The 14,363-nt window shown below is 34.7% G+C and overlaps 1 protein-coding gene across 2 annotated transcripts in view; it reads right to left on the bottom strand.

Annotated features, from left to right (window-relative positions):
• The window catches only part of LOC127651427 (sodium/glucose cotransporter 5-like), a 39,588-nt gene extending 30,629 nt beyond the window's left edge, over nucleotides 1-8,959 (bottom strand). The window contains exons 1-9 of one of the 2 annotated variants that reach the window (XM_052137246.1): nucleotides 8,813-8,959; nucleotides 8,468-8,539; nucleotides 6,247-6,351; nucleotides 5,138-5,197; nucleotides 4,866-4,970; nucleotides 2,806-2,911; nucleotides 1,954-2,034; nucleotides 536-741; nucleotides 41-67 (exon numbers count right to left, since the gene is read on the bottom strand). In XM_052137246.1, coding sequence (XP_051993206.1) covers nucleotides 41-67; nucleotides 536-741; nucleotides 1,954-2,034; nucleotides 2,806-2,911; nucleotides 4,866-4,970; nucleotides 5,138-5,197; nucleotides 6,247-6,351; nucleotides 8,468-8,539; nucleotides 8,813-8,923 — 873 coding nt within the window. In that variant the 5' untranslated portion in view covers nucleotides 8,924-8,959. The remainder of the gene's footprint in view (nucleotides 1-40; nucleotides 68-535; nucleotides 742-1,953; nucleotides 2,035-2,805; nucleotides 2,912-4,865; nucleotides 4,971-5,137; nucleotides 5,198-6,246; nucleotides 6,352-8,467; nucleotides 8,540-8,812) is intronic. The other variant, XM_052137247.1, reaches the window with a different exon arrangement.
• Between the last annotated feature and the right edge of the window lie 5,404 nt (nucleotides 8,960-14,363).

Genomic DNA, 14,363 nt, shown 5'->3' with positions numbered 1-14,363 from the left:
TCAAACAGTTGTACTGATCTGTATCTTGGTGAAAGCGTACATTTTGTCTTTCCAAAATGCTTGTCCTCTGGAAAACACAAAAGGAGACGTTACTTTCATTGTGTGGAAAAAAAGATGCATTGAAATTGAATGGTGACTGAGGTGTGAAACAATATCAGGGTAAATGATGACAGAATTTTCATTTTTGGGTGAACTTTGCCTTTAAGACTGCAGAACCTTATGATCAGACAGTCTAGCATTCACAGCCTTGTTTTCCTTAATGCCAAATTAAATATGGAGTAATCTCTGACAAAAGCTCAGTAGTGGAATTAAATTCAGGCTCCGTAATTTTTTTAAATCTTTATAACTGCGGTCTTGGTGGAAAACAAAATTACAACAAATAGTTTATTGCAGAATGCAACCCGAAATGCAAAATACTGTCCTCTATGGGGGCTTTTCTTTTTTTTAAATCTTTTTTTTTTATATACAATTTGTGATAACTGGCTGGTTATATTTGAGATATTTTGAGTGTAAAAGTGTGTGTATATAAGCATACCTGATCAGTGCACCAGTACCAGGTTGCAATAATGGTTAAGCCCAGTGTCATGCCTGGCCAGGGTAAGTCTCCATGCACTGGGTCTCTAAACAGGTGCATGGCATCAGCCCGGGGCAAGTGGCATGTGGTGTTTGGGATGATTTTAGATGGCACAGCTTTCAAGTACACACTCTCCAGGTTATTGTAGCCTCCAATCTTATTGAATGCTGTAATACATGTGCAGAGAGGAGAATCAGCCAAATCTACTTCTGATTTGGGTAAAATGTAGCGGTTTAGAATATATTTCTTTTTAAAGTATTGTTGAAACAACATGTGGTTAACTTGAATTACAAATGGATTGTAAAAGTTCTTAATAAAAATTGCTATTTAAATGTCTATCTTTTTTAAACAACATGCTTTGTGTAACATGGTCTATTGATATTTTACTCTATAGCAGTGGTCGGCAACCTTTTTGACAATGGCTGTTCTGATGATTATGACTAATTCTTATTGGTTTGACTAATGCATTGCTACAATTTTGTTTTAAAAACAACTTGATCCCCGTTCTAAAGTGAAAATTTTACCTTCTCAATTTATTTGATTATTTTGCATTTAGGTGGTATTTTAAGTTTATCTAACTATATTAAGAGTAAATATTAGTATTTGTTTTACTAAATTGTTACTAAGGAACTATGTTAATGAACTTGTATTTGTGAACTAATTTAATTCAGTGAAATGAATCTTAAAATACAATTTGATTCATTTGTTTGATATAAAATGTTTAAAGCATTTGCATTAAACAAAAAAGTTCAGTTTTATTGTAATTGAATTGTGCATAATAATAATAATAATGAGATTTGAAAGACCAATATTAATTAGCCTTAATTACTGACTAAAATGTTATATCTGAACTTGAGCATTAATTGCATTACCTTCTACACATAAATAAGACATTCAATAAGTTCACATTTTGGCAAAGATACCCTTAATGTACTTTCAGTTAATTATTAATTACTGTCTTATTCATGATTAACAAGTGTACTATCATGGACACTTAAAATAAATTATTACCAATTATTTAAATTTAAAAACATGCAAAACACAAATTTGTGTGTTTGGCCTTTTGCTCAAAACCTTATAGTTACTGAGATATAGTCCTTGTGACAATTTCCCTGTGTGACAACCTGCCCCGGTCTCCCCTATAACAAGCAGACCATCACAGCTGAAGTTAAACATGTTTTTCCTGCATGTAGGATTTGTTGAAAATATGAAATATCTGTCCATTCATTGGTGTCAATCCACATTACAATTGCCATCTGTTGTCAACAGTCTCTCTTTCAAGATGTCCATCCCAGTGACAGCAGACATGCCATCACGGCCAATGTTCTGTCAATCACATGCCAACGGAACATAAGTGGAGGCAACTGAGAGTGACTCACCTGTAATGGTTAGGATGATCGCTCCAATGATCATGATGAAGGTCTGAAGAGTATCGGTGTAGATTACAGCTGCTAAGCCACCTGGAGAAAAAGAGTATTGCTCAAATCTTATGATTCTTTAATGTGATATGAGTCATCGATGTCAAGACTGAATCAGCACTTGTGTCTAGAGTGAATTGAGTGGCATCAGAGCCAGGGAATAAAGTAATTATATAGTTATACTGGAATCAGTAATGTTGTCTGTAATTACCAATGTAGAAAATGTTGCTGATCCACTTTGCTGCTACAGTGAGAAAGTTTTCAGGAAGTAGTCATTTAGTAGAAGCTTTTATACAAGCCATTTACAGTACTGTTATTATAACATGGACATATTGAATATTACAACTTTGTTGTCATGACAACAAAACCATGTAATCCCATTTTTGGATATAACTTTACACGGATCAGTACATTTTATCCCTCTAAAATCCTGTCTTGTGGCTAAACTTTCAAAACAATGTGTATTTTAGGGTTTACAGACTGGCCCCATTGACTTCCATGTCAAGTGCCTTACTGTTACTGTATTGTACTGTAAACCATATTTAATGTATTTTTTCAATAAATATTGGAGTAATCTTGGAGTAATCAATATTATGTTGCAAATGCTGTTGACTGAGCTTAAGTTGTATTGAACCCAGAGCATTACTAAGTGGCTTGTTCAAGGGCACAGTAGTGATAGTTTATGGCTTGCACCTTTCTGGGATCGAACCAGCAACATGCCTTGAGCTTTAACCACCATGTCACACCATCCCATCCAGTTTTACAACATTACAGTGTAAAAGAACACAAGGCATTATGCACACAAATACAAACCTGCTATAGTGTAGAGGGCAGTGACTACTAGCATGAGAACAGTGGAGAGGTAGAGATTCCAGCCCAAACAAACCTGGACAAACAGCGCTCCAGAGTATAGATCCGTCTGCAAATGCACAGAAAGGAACATAATATATATCACTGAGGACAAATGTATTACTCTGTAATTGCACTGCCTTTGTGCAGGACACTTAATGAAGTCAGTTAAGTTGCATTGAAGTATCAGCTTTGTCTCATATGTTTCTTCTAATGTATACTTCAGTTTTCTGTGTGCCGTTATGTGTCGCGCACGGTTGAGCATGCTAGCCTTTCAATACGCTAGCCCGAATGGACGCACTCGATACATGCACACTACAACTGTCTTTTAGCATGTATTTACTCCTGGTACTTACAATCCAAATTCCAGTAAAGGTGGGACAGTATGGTTTATGCTAATATAAACAAAATAGAGTGATTTGTAAATTATGTTCATCCTGTGCTCTTTTGAAAGAACTACAGCAACTATTTTTTTATATTTTATCTTATTTAAATACACACTTATTTCAAATCAGATGACTGCAACACGTTCTAAAAAGTTGAGGTAGTCAAGTGTTTACCATTGTGCAACATCACCATTTCTTCTAATTATACTTATTAAGCGTTTGGGCACTGAAGACACAATTTTGTTAAGTTTAGCAAGCAGAATTTTCCACTATTCATCCATTATACAAGTCTATAGCTGTGCAATTGTACAAGGATTTGTTGCCATTTTTTGCGCTTCATTATGTGACACACATTCTCAATTAGAGACAGGTCAGGACTGCAGGCAGGCCAATCTAGCACTCGCACTCTCTGATTACACAGCCATGCAGTTGCAATCCAGGCAGGCCTGCCCAAACTCCCAACTGGGCCAGGAGTTTTGATCTATCTCTCTTGGGCCACCAAGAGATCTATAGAGAGATAGATTTGATCTATCTCTCTAGATCAAAAGAGATCTATCTCTCTCCCCCCCATGGCCTGGCCTGGCCTGAACCAGGGTAGTATGTGCTTTGACGCTGTCCTGCTGGAAAAACACTTCTGAATGTGTGTGATCGCCGATCCCTCAGTCGTCACTGTCTTAAAAACTGTCATCTGTAATGGACATCATAACTGGGCTTGGGAATAGAGTACAGGTGCTAGATTGGCCTGCCTGCAGTCCTGACCTGTCTCCAATTGAGAATGTGTGGCACATTATGAAGTGCAAAATATGGCAACGAAGGCCTCATACAATTGCACAGATGAAGAACCGCATTATGGACGAATGGGGGAAAATTCTGCTTTCAAACGTAACAAATTTGTGTCTTCAGTGCCCAAATGCTTAATAAGTGTTATTAGAAGAAATGGTGATTTTATAGAGTGGTAAACATTTGACTGTCCCAACTATTTTGAAGCATGTTGCAATCATGTGATTTGAAATGAGTGCCTATTTAAATAAATAAATATATATAAAAGGTAAATGTAAGTAATGTGTTGTTGTAGTGGTTTCAATATAGCACAGTGTGAATAGATTTTACAAATCACTCCTTTTGGTTTTTATAAGAACTGTCCCAACTTTTTCATAACTGGTGTTGTAGCTATGGCTAGTGTTTGTTTTTAATGTAAGCGTATAATATTTTTTACATTTGTTTTATCAGCCAAAAGGAGAAAATCATATGCTTTCAAAGCACGTGTTATGTGCCAAAGTGTAATACAAGTGTAATATTTGTTTTTAAATCCCTAACTCCAAGTATGAACAACATTAATAGTGATGCCTGCCTTAGAAAGAACCAGCAACAAGAGAGCATGACCTCTTGCGTGTGCGTGTGTGTGTGTGTCTAGTGAAAAAAATAGAAAAGGAGCTAAAAAAAAAAAACATTCTCTTTAACAACTTTAAATTTCATGGGAGCAGAAACATGCCAGCTATCTGAGAAGACTCGCTGAATGAAACATTTTCTTTTATTAGACAAGGTTTTCTTTTGTTGTCTTTAGTGCCTCTTGATGGGAATATGTCTGAATGAGACCGCAAAAAACATCACTCTATGTGTGTGAGTTTTCATGCTTACTGAGATCTTGGTAAACACAGAGAGCATCAGACTGAGCACTGACAAGTACGTGCGAATTCTCTCCCCTCCAAACCGCCGACCCAGATACTCTGGCATTGTGACAATCTGAGAGAGAAAGAGTGAAAAGAAGTGCAGAGGGCATCCCATAATCTAAGCATCTTTGTGTCTGGTACAAAGCAGGCAGCATTAAGCATAAGTTATCCATTTTTAATACACATAAGTTCATTTGATGCATCAGTACGAATGGTGGTTTTGTGTGTTTTAAGACTCACCCCAGAGGACACGTAAACTGGGACAAAGATCCAGGCAAGAGCTAACAGGACATAAGTTGCCTAATGGAATAGAGAGAGAAGAATTGTGTTCGTAATAAGTTTCTTTGTCTCGATTTCGAGAAAAAAACAATTTAAACGACCTTAAAACAAAATCAATTAAAATCACATTTAAGAAACAAAACTGCATAAGATATCATCACTTGTTGTCAGATACAATTTTTTTTGAACACTAAAGCTAATATGTATATATACTGTATGTACAGTACTGTACAAAAGTTTTAGGCACTTGTGAATAATGTTGCATAGTGAGGAAAATGCATAGTATGATATTAATTGATAAATTAAAACTATTTATGGCATTAGTTTTAATTTATCAATGAATATACAAGTCCAGTAAACATAAAAAGCTAAATCAATATTTGGTGTGGCCACCTTTGCCCCAATTCTCCTAGGTACACCTGGGCGCAGTTTTTCTTGGTTGTTGGCAGAATTCACAACAGTTCTTCTATCTATTTCGGCTGTCTCAATTGCTTCTGTCTCTTCATGTAATCCAAGACTGACTTTATTATGTTCATTGGGGGGCTCTGTGGGGGCAATGCCATATCTTGCAGAGCGTCCTGTTCTTCTATTCTAATCTTTTCTATTTGCAAAGGTAATGTTTGGCAGTCTAAAATGTATTTTCCCTATTGACACTAAAGCTGAAGATATAAATAAAGATCTTAAGACAAATGTTTTTGTAAAACATCTTAAGTGCCTAAAACTTTTGCACAGTACTGAAACATTTAGTTTTTTTGCAGTGCACTGTCATTCAGTTGTAAGGCAGAAACCGGTCCTCTTACTCCCCCTAGTGCTCGAGCATTTTCACGAGCATTTTCAATGAGGCATTGATACCGTGTTGTAGTAGTGACTGAAGAGGTGGGCATACTGTGATTTAATTAAAAGATATGGTTCAAAAGCCGTATCGCTGTTCTGGCGGCCATACATATCATAACTGATTTTAGGTGGGCATACATAAAATCCTTTAAAAGATAGGTGGACATATGGCCTGCCCTATAAGCCCTGTAGACTACACAACTGCACTGAAAGAAAGAGATGATAGGCCTACTCACATTCCATTCAAAGCCAGCAACAGCGATTCCCCCAGCTGCTCCTGTCCCAGCCAAACCAATGAACAATCCTGATCCCTCACTGCTGGCAAACAGAGAGGCCCCAATCTGCACCCAATCATAAAGTATATTAGTGCTGTTCTCAGCCTGGAATCAACATATAAAGTACAAGAGGGCTAAAGGTGCAGTGGGGTCAGGGTTTGGGAGTAACGGAATACATGTAATGGATTACGTATTTAAAATACAAAATATAAGTAACTGTATTCCACAACAGTTACAATTTAAATAATTTGTATTTAGAATACAGTTACATAAAAAAAAAGTATTTTGATTAATGAAGAGATTACTTTGCATTTTATTGTCCTTTGTTTCATTTAATATTTAGTCATTTCAGATGAAAACATTTATAAATATAAATGATGTGATCCAAAGTGCATTTGAACAGCGGTGAAATTTCTTTTTATGATGTGTTACATTCATACGAGCAGACAGAGAAGTAAGTTTGGAGCAGAAGAAATAGAAATAAACCTTGTGTAAAATGTCAGCTTTATGCTAAGCTAAAATGCTATTTCTAGCCATTTTACATGCACGTTACAGAGGCACAATCATATATTTTTATCAAGAAATTTCATGTTGGATCATAATTTATTTTCTTCTAGTAAGATCTTTCATGTTAGGTCAAAAATCATATTCTTGGTAACATTTTTTTTATTGTTTTCCTGTAAAAAATATCTACAAATCATTAAAAAAAATGATCAATTTGGTTAATCTTGTTTTAGAAACAACACTGTATAAGATATTTAGGTTTTTCAGAGAATGTATTTTTAACATGTGTATTGTCTTACTGGCAAAGACCAATTTTTTTAAGTAAAAAAATCTACCAGCGCCGAAGAAGTAATCCAAAGTATTTAGAATACATTACTGACCTTGAGTAATCTAACAGAATTGATTACTAATTACATTTTACAGCATGTATTCTCTAATTTGTAGTGGAATGTATATCAAAACTAACTCTCCCAACCCTGCCTTGAGTACAAGGCACTTTTGATTTTATTTTCTCCCAAAACACAAAATAGCACCAAAATCTACCACATCACTTTTCTAAATACCTGTATGACACTATGCACTGTAACACTTTACTGATCCCTGAGGTCATGATCAAATCATGAGTTTGATTTTGAGGTAATTTGATGTAACAATAATAACTTTTAAAACTTTTGAAATGTATGTAGCTAAACAGAATTCCTGAAATTATGACATTTATTTTGAAACAAAACACATGTTTGTTGTTTACAGATTTGTTCAAGGTGATATAATAAAAACAAAATTGTGAAAGGATAGTATTTGGGGTAAAAAGCCAACCCAACCCCCATAGAAACCCAACCCAACCACTTTTTTTCAATCTTGCAATCAAAAAAAGCACATATTCTTTAAGTAGTGCCTTGAACCCCATTGTATCCAATGCAACATATACCTGCTATTATAATTTGGAACAACATTTACAACATGAAACAACTACTGTTACAACAATCAACATCACAAAACTTCATAAGTGGGTAATGTCACATGCTATACTTAATATATCTTAAATATATAATATATAACTTAAACAAATTTTATTTTTTAAACATTTAAACAATTATCAAATTTTAAACTAAGTTTTTTTTATATAATCATTATGTATGCCTCATATTTATAATAAGTATATGTAGGCCTATATTCTATGACCACGTTACTTTTTATGACCTCAAAATGGAATATTTGTTGGCCTATTTAAAAACAATGAGTTACAAAACAAGACTTTTTAAGTTAAATGAAAATTTAACACACAAATATTTATATATGTTGATAAAAATAACGAGAAACTTTAAAGACAGCGTGACCAGTCACATCACCTAAAATATACACCTTGCCGTAAACGTATGCATACATTATTAACATAAATTATGAAAAATGAAAATAAAAGCTTTATGTCTATGTTATTTGTCTACCCACTAAAAAAGAAACTCCTTTTTCTGAATTATTTATAAAATGTTTGGATATACACCCTGGAAATACAACCTTTTAGAAGTTTACACTACTCATAATACTTTATCATTCTTCATTGAATATGAATGTAAAATCTGTTCATAGTGAATTAACTTTTTCATATTGCTTTAACCGGGCCCCTTTTTCATTAATAATCATAAGTATTGTTCAAATGTTGTCTGTGGGTTTCACTTACTGGCCACCAAGCCATGTCCCTGCTAGCCAGGAAATATCCGCTTAGTGTGTTTCGGCTCACTCTGCAAGATGACTTAAACACACACACATACAGTAAAACAACAGTTCATCCAAAATTAAACTAAAGTAGAATTTCCCACCTTTTTAGAAAGTGTTAGAATATATAATTTTTCCTGATTACATGCAATTCCACAAGTAATATTCACTATTCACTTTATTATTATCATGTATATTTCAATTATAATAGTTACCATTTAAAAAATGTTAGTCATTTAAATAATAATAATACTAATGTTAATGACAAAAAATGCTCACACATAAGTGAGCACACACACATATGCCTCACCCATATTCCAACTGCAACGTTCAACATAAAGTATGCTCCAATTACGATGATATCAGACACGCTGAATGACTGAGAAAGGGCAAAAAATTTAGTGGTAGAGTTAGACGCCATGTCCTACCTTCACACACACAACACACAGACTAAGACAACAAGATGGGGAGGGATAGAAAGACGCAGAGCATTCCAGTCAGTCAGTTCTGTGTGTGAATTGATCATTAAACACATCAGTTTAATGACGCAAACCTGAACCTACATGAAAACAACAAGGCAGATGAGAAACATCCCTGAAGATGCACAAAATCCTGCTGCTTGTTGTGGTTTCATAGGCTTCCAAGCACATCCACATGCACCTAAATCCCCATGACTAAACACACACATACATGCACACACCTAAATTAGAGCATGGAGACGTATTATCTGACAAACCTAATGTGACTTGAGGAGTCCAAAAAACATCTCCAGATACACTTAACAAAGTGAATCATTTACTTAAAAACCCACTGGTGCTACCCATTAACACGCACACAACACATGCACTAACCATTAGCATCAATCTTACACAGGACATAAGTATACTCACTACCTATACCTTTAGTGTAACTGGGGTCACAGTTCACATCAGTTGTACCTTATTTTACAGTATGCTTTAAGTATTTGCAACCTACTAGCTTTGGAAATATAAATACATAATAAGCCAACAAATCTATTAGTAAATGAGTTAATTAGTAAAGAAAGCTGTTACAAAATAATTTCATTTTACCACGTATTGTTATAAATACAGGAGATTCCAAAAAGTGCTACTGCTTATCCAGTAACTAGGGCTTCAAAGTCAGTATTGAGAAATACAGTCTGATGAATAAATAATCTTCAGGGCCAACTTGATCTCTGTCACACAGATCCTGTTCTATATTATAGAATATTTTTCTTTTTTTAAATATATTGTTTCATTTTGGTCTTGACAGACTTACCATGTCGGACTCACTCATCAATACACTTAGAATAAATGACAGAATAAATGTCTGTTATCTATCCAGCTTAATGCATGTGAAATTAACAGTTTATCTACACATTCAAAAACAGATGAAAAATCTGTTTATATTTTATCCTATTTTTAAGATTTTCTCATTTTAAATTCACATAAAATTTCCATAAATATTTGTTTAAGATGACTCAGTTTGATGGAAAGTTGTTATTAAATTGAAATGGGTAAATCCTATATATACTATATACAGAATATATATATACACTGGCAGCTAAAAGTTTGGAATAATCTACAGATTTTGCTGTTTCGGAAGGAAATTGGTACTTTAATTCACCAAAGTGGTATTCAACTGATCACAAAGTATAGTCAGGACATTACTGATATAAAAAAACAGCACCATCACTACTTGAAAAAAGTCATTTTTGATCATATCTAGATCAAAGCATTCTAGCTGTCAGTTTGTCCAGATAATCAGGTGACATTTCACCCCATGCTTCCTGTAACACTTGCCATATATGTGGCTGTCTTGTCAGGCACTTCTCACGCACCTTACAGTCTATCTGATCCCACAAAAGCTCAGTGGGGTTAAGATCCATAACACTCTTTTCCAATTATCTGTTGTCCAATGTCTGTTTCTTTGCACACTCTAACCTTTTCTTTTTCTTTTTCTGTTTCAAAAATGGCTTTTTCTTTGCAGTTCTTCCCATACGGCCTGCACCCCTGAGTCTTCTCTTTACATGTACATGAAACTGATGTTGAGCGGGTAGAATTCAATGAAGCTGTCAGCTGAGGACATGTGAGGCGTCTATTTCTGAAACTAGAGACTCTGATGTACTTATCCTCTTGTTTAGTTGTACATCTGGGCCTTCTATATCTCTTTCTGTCCTTGTCAGAGCCAGTTGCCCTTTGTCTTTGAAGACTAGTGTACACCTTTGTATGATATCTTCTGTGATTTGGCATTTTCAAGAATTGTAGAGCCTTCGTTCCTCAAAACAATGAATGACTGAAGAGTTTTTAGGGAAAGCATTTTTGACCTAGTATTGACATTAAGACATGCCAGGCTATTGCATACTGTGGCATCTCAAACACAAAGACAATGTTAAGTTTCATTTAACAAAACAAATAGCTTTCTACTGTGTTTGATATAATGGCAAGTGATTTTCTAGTACCAAATTAATTTCTAGCAATTTAGCATGATTACTCAAGGATAAGGTTTTGGATTGATGGCTGCTGGAAATGGGGGCCTGTCTAGATTTGATAAAAATGACTTTTTTTCCAAATAGTGATTGTGCTGGTTTTTTTTACATCAGTAATGTCCTGACTATACTTTGTGATCCGTTGAATGCCACTTTATTGAATTATAGTACCAGTTCCTTCCGAAACAGCAAAATCTGGACATTATTCAAAACTTTTGGCCGCCAGCTAAAAACATATATATTTACATATCTATATATGTTTTATTTTATTTAAGAAATGCAAATAACATAAACTGTCTGGTTAAATTGGTCCGTTTTTAGAATTTATATAAAATATTTTATAAACCTGCTGTTATTTATTAATTTAAAATTCTTATTTTATAGTATTTAGTAGTATTTCTAAATTCATAAAAAATTCTTATATTCATTATTGAAATGTTGTAGTGCTAGACTTGTTTTTATTAATTTGTAAGTCACTTTGGATCAAATTAAACTTAAATACAGTTATTTGTAGCACTTTTATCGATACAAATCATTCTGAAGCAACTTAAAAATGTGCATTATATTAGAGATGAAAGAAAAAGATAAAAACAACATCCCTTACGTATAACAATAAAAAAGTTCTGCTAAATGAATAAATATAAATGTAGACTGTACAGTATATCTGTGATGAGAAATATCATATTCTTTAAAAATCCTTATAGCATTTTATTTTAAAGTTGGAACAATTTTTAACTTAAGATACCAAGCTGATACAATCGAGAAGAGAGCCCTTCAGCAGCCACAGTCATTATGGTTAGAGATATTTCTGATGACAGTGATGTCCTAGAGGATCCAAAAAAGACCTTGATTTGCTGATTCAGGTGTATTTGTTTAAGATCTCCAATTTTACTGCATCTGGTGGTAAACTAATGGTTAAGATCTAGGTAAACAGATAGATAGGACCCAAGAACTGGCAGTGGGAAATTTCTCACTTGTCAGTTTGAATGAAATGTCTGCCACCTCACAAGTAATTCGCCAGTATAAATTTAGCCACTGGAGCAGTCCTTTAAAATTGACAGTGCAAAATATGAATGGCCAATTACCCAGTGACTGAAGTGGGTTAGAAAGGAGCCCAAATTAGACATCTGCTCTGGTTTCAATTACACCCTTAGGGAGTAATGTATCGTATCACAGACTTTTAATTGTAAGAACATCACCAAAATTATGTCTGAAATGGCAGATAAAGGGAAATAATGTGATAGAGATAGAAACAAAATTATATGATAATAATCAGAGCAGTATGCCTATCAATGTCTGAGTGCCACCAATGACATTTAAAAGGATAATTCCTCCAAAAATGAAAATTCTGTTTTGCGGTCCAAACCCTGCATGACAGGGGCTGTCAAGCTCCAAAAAGGAGTACAGCAAAGGTGCATCCCAAGTCATCTGAAGCCATACTTTAGCTTTGTGTGAGAAACAGACTGAATGTTAAGTTGTTGTTCACTGTCAGATTTCACATGCACATGTGCATACATGCCACCCCATAATCAAGACACAAGGCACATAAGAAGTAGAAGTCTGCCACATGGCCCAAGCACGACTGGACTTGACAAACCATTGGGTTACACTCTAGATTTGGTTCTGTTTTTAAGTGTAAAGTCGGGACTAGATTTGTAATGAATGAAAAACGATGCATGAAAACAGACTAGTTAGGGGCTGTTCACATCATACATGTTTTTGCATGTGTCTGTGTCATTTTTATTGTTTTTATTATTGAAGATGAAGAACATAAAGAAGTTCAGGTTGCAAATACAACCTTGTGTGACTGATACACTGTTACACATGATTCCAGATTGTTCTTCACTCAGTAAAGTCAATGTAGGGATTGAAAAGGCTTTGAATATAGTAAACAAGCAGTATAGAGTAATACTTTTATGGTAGCCTACACATTGAAAGCCCTAATAAGTCGACTTTACTCAGTTGACTGAGTAAACTCGTTCTCTCAACTGAACTGAGTAATGGCATCTCCAACACTTGTGTAATTAAGTTCACTTAACATGGTGCTCATGTAGAATGAACTTAAAGGGATAGTTCACCCCAAATCTAAAATGTTCTCATCATTTACTCACTCACATTCCATCTCAGGTGTGGATGACTTCATTTTTTGCAGCAGATCACATTTGAAGAAAAATATAAATATATCTCAGCACAGTAGGTCCTTAAAATGCAAGTGGATGTAATTAGATCTTTGAAGCTCCAAAAATCACAGACAGTCAGCAACTACTTTAGTTAAGGTAACTAGATGCAAGTACTGTAGGTTTGAACTCAGATTTTCTATTTAAATGTTCTTGTTTCAAGTTAATAATTTGAATTGAATGGACTCAAATTCAGGTCATTCAGTAACACTGCTTAAATAATGAAGATTATAACTGATTCTAGGTCAATCATTAAATAAACACAGTATTTCTCCACAGAAATGCCCATATACCTGTACTTCATTTGCAAATGTAGAAAGAGAACTGTAATTCAGTTAACAGGGTCCAACTTGACCAAATCACCCTAATGTGACATCACACAAAGCAATTATTTGCAACAAAACTACATAAATAAAAATACTACAAAAGAGCTAAAACATCTATTAATTCTTGATAACAACTACTTAAATGTCACCATAACTTCCCTTTGACCAAGGAAGCATAGTTAAATAATTCAAGGTATTGTGGATATTCCCCATGGCCTCAAATTTTCTTCCCAATAGTATATCCTGTAATAGATATAAAATATCATGCATATATATTTGTTAATATAAATAAGTTCAAGGAACTTATATATTTAAGTTATGAACCCAAACCTTGACATTTCAAGTCATGCTTAATTAAGACATTAGGGTTTACAATGCTGGTCACTTTATACTTCTGATGTATGGGAAAATATCAGTGCAAACATTCTGCAAATTATCTCATTTTGCATTCTATGAGAGGAAATCAAGGGTTTAGAACAAAATTAGAGAGTGAGTAGCCTAAATGATGGCAAAATGACCATTTTGAGTGAACTGCTCCTTTATTAGTGTTATTTTTTTCCTCTTAGAAGGCTGATGCTGTGTGAGTCTGCCTCAGTGAACACTGCCAGCGACTATCCCACTAAAATCTGTCCTATGACCTTTTTTTTCTTACGTCTCGTCCTCATAAACATCTCTCTCTCTCACACACACACAAACACATACACAAACACAACACACGTTGCTTTCCTCCCTTATAATCTGTCAATCTCATGGGAAAAGGGTCTACTTAGTCACGCCCCCTGATTGATGCTATCGCTCTCTCACACACACACGCACGCGCACACATGAAAAAGCGACAGCGGATTACAACCTCCAGCGCCCGCGCGCACA

This window comes from Xyrauchen texanus, chromosome 11 (assembly GCF_025860055.1).
Source record: "Xyrauchen texanus isolate HMW12.3.18 chromosome 11, RBS_HiC_50CHRs, whole genome shotgun sequence".
Taxonomy (NCBI): Eukaryota; Metazoa; Chordata; class Actinopteri; order Cypriniformes; family Catostomidae; genus Xyrauchen; species Xyrauchen texanus.
Note: the sequence above shows the minus strand (reverse complement) of the source record. Positions and strands in the feature narration are given on the sequence as shown.